At 41.9% G+C, this 8,253-nt stretch overlaps 1 protein-coding gene across 4 annotated transcripts in view; it reads left to right on the top strand.

Moving 5' to 3' along the window:
• The window catches only part of VEZF1 (vascular endothelial zinc finger 1), a 17,896-nt gene continuing 9,643 nt past the window's right edge, over positions 1 to 8,253 (top strand). Inside the window, exons 1-5 of one of the 4 annotated variants that reach the window (XM_023516622.1) lie at positions 1 to 138; positions 2,739 to 2,950; positions 4,829 to 5,523; positions 6,532 to 6,595; positions 7,684 to 7,867. In XM_023516622.1, coding sequence (XP_023372390.1) covers positions 2,945 to 2,950; positions 4,829 to 5,523; positions 6,532 to 6,595; positions 7,684 to 7,867 — 949 coding nt within the window. In that variant the 5' untranslated portion in view covers positions 1 to 138; positions 2,739 to 2,944. Of the gene's footprint in view, positions 139 to 2,738; positions 2,951 to 4,828; positions 5,524 to 6,531; positions 6,596 to 7,665; positions 7,868 to 8,253 lie in introns of all 4 variants that reach the window. The other 3 variants (XM_023516621.1, XM_003795566.1, XM_012808775.2) reach the window with 3 other exon arrangements.

Raw genomic sequence — 8,253 nt, 5'->3', positions numbered from 1 at the left:
CTGCCGCTGCCGCCGCCGCCGCCGCCGCTTTGTTGTCGCCTCCTCCGGCTGAGGAGGCTCCCCGAGCGGGGGGAGTGGGGAGGAGGGGGGTCGGCCGCCGCAGCCATGGAGGCCAACTGGACCGCGTTCCTGTTCCAGGTACTGGGGGCCCTCCCGGGGGGGGTACGGGGGGGACAGGGGGGCCGGGCCCCGGGCTGGCGAGCGGGCGGGCGCTCCTCCTCCCCTCCCTCCCGGCTCCGCTCTCCGGCCCGGCCTTAATCCCCCTTTGTTTTTCCGCCCGCCCGCCCCGGCGGATCTGGGCTGCCGAGGTGAAAGGAGGCGGCCTCACGGGGTGCGGGGGAGAGAGCAGGCCTTGGGGTGAACCCGGAGCCCCCCCAGCACACACACGCGCGCGCACACACACACACACACACCCTTCTCTCCCGCCCTGAAGGGGAAGGGAGGAGGCTGGTCGCTGTCACCACCCCGCGGCCCAGAGAAAGGAGGGCGCCGGGCCGCTGGATAGCGCGGGCTGCTCGGCCACTGCGCGCCAGCCAGGTCCCGCACCGTGGGGTGAGGGGGGTCCCCAGGTCCTGTTCTGAGTCTCGTCCCCCCACTTTATCCATCTTCTGCTCGCTCTTGTTTCTTTCCACCTCCCCCTCTTCTCTTTTTGTGTGTGCGTGTGTATGTTGACTTTCTGACCCCCCTCCCACATCCCTGTGAATAGCGGGTATCTCCAGGTTCCCTGCCACTCCCCCTTCCCGCCGCCCCCCTTCGTTTTCACCCAGTGGAGGGGGGTGTTGTGAGTGTGTTTCCCCTCCCCAAACTTTTTCACTGGATTTACATTTTTTCTTTCCCAAGCCTCAGCCGAGCCTTGGCAGCTGACACCTCTCCCTGTCCAGCTCTCCCGCCGTCCCATTCAGCTCGGGGAATCCCCCAGCCTGGCCGGGCCTGCGAGGGGGGAGCGGTGGGGGCCGGGACTCCTGGAGGCCCGACCTCCTCCCGGAGCTCTTTTCTCTCTCGGCCCACCTCGAACGTTTCCTCCAGCCGAGTGGGGAGACAGAAAGTGGAGAGCGCAAACAAAGTCCGCTTACAAACCCCACAGATGAGTCACTCATTGGGGTGTTGGTTTTTGCTTTTTGCTAGAAACTTGAAAATGACTGTAGCCGATGGCAATTCTCTTGCCCGCCCACTTTGGGTGGGGGGACCCCTTTTTGGAAGATCTAGGCTGGAACTTATTTTTTGCCTGCTTCGTTTCTATTTGCACACGAAGCATTTAGTGGGCAGTAGCGATGAGCTCACGGGGAAACTTCGGAACCGGAGGAGGTTAGGAAGCTAGCTCGTCACTTTTAAGTGCGTTCTTCCCGCCTCTCTAAGTTATTTTCCTTCTTTGAATACTTTGTGAAATCTCAAACGCGTACCTTGGGCGCTTGAGACCTTACGGAACTAACCAGCAACGGATGCAGAATTTTCGAAAAATTAACCTTCAAGCCACTGGATTTATCCTAGTAGATTTAATATAAGGAATTGGAGAATTCAGACACTACCTATTGTGTAGATCTGGTTTATTGTCTTAAGACGTATTTTTTTTCAAATGTGGACAATTTGTTTTTTAAGTAGTTATTGGTATATATTCAGGCTTCTTAAAATTGAATATACTCAAAACTATGAAACTTCCTTCTTTTCTCATTATGATCTAGTGTTTTTATTGTGCTTTGATGAGCTTGATAATGTGATAAACCAGTTTAAAATGCTTTGGAAAAGAAATGATACAACCAGCTGTCATCCAGGTTGGCGTAAAGGTGGCAAATGCTTTCTCTTTCTAAAGGAAAAGAAAAAAGATAACGGGATTGATGGACCACTGAAGTGATTTTCATGTGATAAAAACCATATTAAACCTGGTGTCTACAAACTTAAGAGAGATTGAAAAAAAAGAAAAACACAAGAAAAACCCATAACTCATCTTTAGGAAACTAGCTGAAAAATCTTTTGGAATACTTTTTAAAAAAATCATTGTTCTTTCCTGGCTAAAGCAAATGCCAAACATTTGTTGATCAACTTTTAAATTAAATTTTGTATTTAATTGTTTTCAGCTATTAAAATTTTTTTTTCCACCTGATGGAGAAGTGTGAAAGCTATTATTTGATCATTGTTTAGTGAAAATTGTTGGAAAACTTAAAATTTAGATCTAAGAACAGTTGGATGAGTAAAGAGAATTTCAGTCTTTTCTATGGAAAGATATGAATAGACTTAATCAGTTTGGTTTTTAGGTAATTTTCACTGAGGAAATGGACTTAAATTCTCGTTTGTTTCCTGCAACATCATATTGGATTTATATTTTAAAACAGTTTACTACCTGCTTGCTTTCCTGATAACCTGGTAGAAAGTGAGAGCCATAGCTGTTAAAATGTTTGATGAATTATTCTAACAGGACATTCAAGATATGACTCACCAATGCTAATTTGTTCAGTACAAAATATTTTACCCTCTGGCATTGGAGATTTCATGGTGCCATATCCTAATACGCAGGGTGATGAAATAATGTTTCTGTTTTGTTTTTTGCCAGCTTCAGAAAAAGGAAAGCTTGGGCAGGGTAAAAAAGCCTTGCAGTCAAAAGAGATGGGAGATAAAATCAAAACTTTGATTTGATGATGCTAGTCAAATAAAAGCCCAGAAGTTATATTTTAAAAATAATTTAAAAGTAAATCACTTAACTAAAGGCCAGCTGTGGTGGTTATTTTACTTTGTCTCTCCTTCAGAGAACAAGTTGGGAAAACCCAGTTGCCCCTTAGAAGGCTTCATGTAGAAGTGTGGGGATCCTAGGCATCCTCAGAGAGTGATTCCTGTAGTGGTTCTACAGCATTTCACCCAAGAAGCAGGGACCTGGTGTGACCCCCGTGTGAGAGTGAGCTTCAGCAGTGCTGTAAAAATACTTTATGTTGCCACAGACATCTGAATTGGTAAAATGGCAGTAAGTGCTTTTAGTACTCCATTGTACTAATGGTTGTTTAGAATTGAAAAATGCCTCTATAAGTCTGAACTTTGTCCAGAAGATTTGCATTCCCTATTATCTGATCTGTTAGCCTTTGAAATTGTATATCTTGAGCTATCTCAAAGTGTTAACCATTTGTATATTGTATGGAAAGTTGAGTATCTTAAAGTCAGGTTGGAAGAAGGGTAATTAATATTAGAGTCCAGTCCAAATTCTGTAAAATTTCTATTATGTCACCTGGGTAGATAGACCTTAACTATTTATTACAGGAGCTTCACAAGTTACATTAAAAGTGGACTGTAATTCAGTTATGAGCACTAAGTCCAGAAAGATACTCATCAGTAACCACATAATTTCTAAGAATGCTTTTAGGACTCAAAGAGTGATGAAATCAAAATTATTAAATTGAAGCTGATAACTCTGGACACCACACCTCGTAATCATTCAACCAGGCTGTTGTGCTACTATCAAGTAAACATGGAACAATGTGTAGTAGATATTCTTATCCATCAAAGGAGGAGCTATATGTGAGAGAGAGAGTGAGTGTGTGTGTGTTTCCTTGTTTCTTCTTTCCTTAATCACAGTAGTGGTATTGCTTGTGTTTATAAAGAGAGAAGGGTAAATAACTATCTAAAATGTCTAGATAGGATGGGCCCATCCTAGGATTTTGTGTGCTTAAATATTTGAAACTCTTAGTTCTGAGTGTGTATATTCTTTTAGGATTTCAAAACTCAAGAATAAGGGCTTGGGCTCTGTCAAGAGTTTCAAAAATAACGTTGTTAAAGAACAACATATTAGGAAGAAGTATTTCAGGAATTTTTCCCATCATTTCCTAAATGTTTATCAGTATGGAGGTATGGAGAATTTTGAAAGAATCAGAACCAAGAGAGTAACTACTCATAAATACCAAGAACCTGATCCACGATGAAATTTTGGTTTCAGTGGAGCTGAAAATTTCCAGATAGTATCCAGTGCCCAGTTTTGGAGTGGAGAAACACTTTATAACAGCAAATGTCTAATACTTTATTGAGACCTACAACTGCTGGAACTGCTGGAAGAAGATGAACATGGAAGGAATTTAAGTGTTTGTTTTTCTTATTAGTCTGCCTTTGCCAGTTTAAGGTTTGAACAGCTAGTGTTGCTAAAGAATGCAGACTCTAGTATAAGATTAAATGACCTGAGAACAACTGACAGGCGTTTTGCTGTGGGTTACCTTCACAGATGCGTTGCAGGTTGATTAATAGCAGGTTTTGTTTCAACCAGATCTTTGAGTAGAGTCAAGTGAAAACAACTAGTGTATGTATTCAGAGAAATACTTTTCTTTCATCACTTAGCAACAGCCCCCTTCCTCAATCAGTGAGAATTTTCTGATGGAACAGGAGAGACATGCTGGTTTTCCTTTCCTGAGCAATAGACAAGTAGATGATTGTGTCATTGAGTGTATGTGTGTGTGTTTGTGTATTGCTACAGAAAGGTAGTGTTAAATACTTCAGCCTGGAGTGTAATTTTTTTGACAAGTTATTTAAACTTGGTTTCAGCACTGACAGACTAATGCAAACTGATTTCATCAGCTGGTATGTCCCTTATGAACCAGAGTAGTCTGTAGTTTAGTCAGCTGTTCAAAAGCAAGATCACTGTCAGCAACTTAGTCGCAAAAGTTTTGTGTCTGCACAGTGATTTTTTAATGCTTTGTATTGGGAGATCCAAGAGTAATTAGGTGGTTGCTGAATCTCTGCTGAAGAGAATAGTTTATAGGCTCTTTGACTGTTTCTTCTGGTTTCTATTGTCTGGAGCATGTTGAATTTTGAAGGTCATTGTGAGAGGCTGAGTTTCTGAAGTGTAAATGTTTGGTTTTAGGCCCATGAAGCCTCCCATCACCAACAGCAGGCAGCACAGAACAGCTTGCTGCCCCTCCTGAGCTCTGCTGTGGAGCCCCCTGATCAGAAACCATTGCTTCCAATACCAATAACTCAGAAACCTCAGGCTGCACCAGAAACATTAAAGGATGCTATTGGGATTAAAAAAGAAAAACCCAAAACTTCATTTGTGTGCACTTACTGCAGTAAAGCTTTCAGGGACAGCTATCACCTGAGGCGCCATGTATCCTGCCACACAGGGATCAAATTGGTGTCCCGGGCAAAGAAAACCCCCACCACAGTGGTTCCCCTTATCTCTACCATCGCTGGGGACAGCAGCCGAACTTCGTTGGTCTCAACCATTGCAGGCATCTTGTCAACAGTCACTACATCTTCCTCGGGCACCAACCCCAGTAGCAGTGCCAGCACCACAGCTATGCCCGTGGCCCAGTCTGTTAAGAAACCCAGTAAGCCTGTCAAGAAGAACCACGCTTGTGAGATGTGTGGGAAAGCCTTCCGAGATGTGTACCACCTCAATCGGCACAAGCTCTCCCATTCAGACGAGAAGCCTTTTGAGTGTCCTATTTGTAATCAGCGCTTCAAGAGGAAGGACCGGATGACTTACCATGTGAGGTCTCATGAAGGAGGCATCACCAAACCCTATACTTGCAGTGTTTGTGGGAAAGGCTTCTCGAGGTACTGCATTTTGCTTTGCTTTTCTTCATTATGGTATCAGTGAACTTCAGTTGTCTCTGTGTGATCTGGAAGTTTTATGTGAGAATAGACATGGGCAGGCCTGTGTTATTAGAGGAGATTGGTGATAGATAAAGAAACATGATGCTTCCAGGTCGAAATAACTCCAGTTTGGTGTGGTTGACAAGTGGTACTTAACGATTTACCTTTCATTTCATTTAAGAAGTGTCTTAATGGATGGTGCCTGTGGCTCAGTGAGTAGGGCACTGGCCCTGTATACCAAGGGTGGCAGGTTTGAACCTGGCCCTGGCCAAACTGCAACAAAAAAATAGCCAGGCGTTGTGGCGGGCGCCTGTAGTCCCAGCTACTGGGGAGGCTGATGCAAGAGAATCGCCTAAGCCCAAGAGCTGGAGGTTGCTGTGAGCTGTGGTGCCATGGCACTCTACTGAGGGTGACAAAGTGAGACTCTGTCTCGAAAAAAAGTAAAAAGTGTCTTGGTGGATTCAGGCCTTCATTTGGCATGTGGATACTTCTTATACTGCAAAACCACCAGTTTCCAATTCAGTTGGGAGACTAGTCATGTGGTTCCCTGTGTAAATCAAAGAAACTCATTTCCTGGAAGTCCTTCAATAGATACTCTTAATAAAACTTTTAGAAGAAGTTTTTCCATTTTTCTAACATTCCACTGACTCATTTTCAAACACTTTTAGAGTTAATAAAATGTAGTAGCTGTTTTGGATGAGTGATAGGACTAAAACTTTGGGTGTTTTGTGAAGAAGATCCCATATGCTTTGATGTTGACTAGGAAAGACAATTAACAGATAAAGGACTAAGACTTTTATTAATGGTAAGAGAGGTAAGGAGGCTTGCACTGGGGTGGGGGGGTTGGTGATTTTGCTAGCTTTCTTTAAAATGTCCCTCCCTGTCTGCCAAGCAGGTAATAAGCATCACATGAATAGCATTTCTTTGTGTGTTCTATTACATCTTCTGTTGAAACTCTCTCTTTCACAGGCCTGACCACTTAAGCTGTCACGTAAAACATGTCCATTCAACAGAAAGACCCTTCAAATGCCAAGTAAGAGTTAAAATGACTTATCCTTAGTGTAGCACTTACTGTACATTATCCAGGTCTGTACCAGTCAAATCTCACCATTCTTGACTAGTCTTAAAACCACTGGCTTAAGTAAATGTGGCCTATTTGAATTTTAGTTTTATAAAATACAAATGACAGCTTCTATTTCTGTAAGGCAAGATTATTTTAAAATTTAAGAGTATTGTTTTTGTTAAGCTGTTTTTCCCCTTTCTTAGGCAATAGCATTTCTTATTATAAAAGAAAAAAAGGTATAGTCTTGCAAAGATTATTGTGAATTTAGAATGAATAAAAGAATAAAGGGCTTTGAAGTAATTCCTGGGTTGATGATTGAGGTTGTTTTACTTGAAATAGGAGAAAACACTTTTTTTTTTCCCAGATGTTATCACTCACTGGACTTTTGCTATTACCAAAGTGAAACATTTTCTACTTGTTTGAAAATTTGTTCTGGTTAATGATTTTATTTATCAGTTGTGGTAACAAAAAGGTTAAAAATTCTGCTAAATCAAATGACTGTTTTAGGCATCAGTAATTCTGGTTTGTTGCTGGAAGTTTTTTAGAGCTCCTTTCAGTTAAATTTGTTAATGACTGATTTTATTAAGTAAATGATTGAATTCTAAGAAAATTCTAATTGGAGGGAGGAAGCTAGTGTCATTGAGTTAAGTGCCTGCTCTGTGTACCAGGTTGTTAATCCACCAGTAATTTTGTGAGCTAGGTATTATTATCCTCATTTTATAGATGAAGAAACAAATTCAGACAGGTTAACTAACTTGTTCAACATTATACCAGTTAGTAAATTGCAGAGATCAATTTAAATCCAGGATTAACTAACTCTAAAACTTATATCATTTTATTACTTTATGTTAATATATTTTCTTTCTCCAAAATGGAAGGGTCTAAAATTCTTCAAGTGTTTTCTTATGAATTTAATTCTGGGTAACACATGCAGTTAAAATTCAGCTAGCTTAGTCAGCTGGCTGATGTGAGTAGGGTAATGCATAGAATATAACAAACTTTAAAATGAGTAGAACAGGATAGTCTATATTTAAAAAAAGTTTTCCTCCCTCATGCAGACGTGCACTGCTGCCTTTGCCACCAAAGACAGACTGCGGACACACATGGTGCGCCATGAAGGCAAGGTATCATGTAACATCTGTGGGAAGCTCCTGAGTGCAGCATATATCACCAGCCACTTAAAGACTCACGGGCAGAGCCAAAGTATCAACTGTAATACATGTAAACAAGGCATCAGTAAAAGTAGGTGATGCTTCAGATGTTATTTCTTTTGCACTTCAGATTTTGAATCTGGCTGTTTTTATAATGTATCAAAGGCATTTTTACTGTGCTCTCAGGACTGTATTAATGTTCATCTTACATGTTTCCTCCCATCACTCAAGTGTGCTAACAGGCAACAATGGAGAGAGTATATTGATGTCAGAACTATGCTTTACACGCATGTTCCCAACAGTATTGATAAGCTCGCCACTGATTTTGCTTTTAATTCTGTGCTTGTCTGAGCAGATATTCCCCACAGGTATTTTTCACTGTGTCCTCTCTTCTATGGGGTTTGAATAAACAGCTCTAGTGTGTTAGAACTAAGGCAGCACAAGCCACACTAGGAGGGTACTTTTTTTTTTTTTTTT

Source organism: Otolemur garnettii, unplaced genomic scaffold, assembly GCF_000181295.1.
Source record: "Otolemur garnettii isolate 467f Iridium unplaced genomic scaffold, OtoGar3 scaffold00094, whole genome shotgun sequence".
In the NCBI taxonomy this organism is placed as follows: Eukaryota; Metazoa; Chordata; class Mammalia; order Primates; family Galagidae; genus Otolemur; species Otolemur garnettii.
The sequence above is the reverse complement of the archived record's forward strand: the minus strand, read 5'-3'. Positions and strand labels throughout refer to the sequence as shown.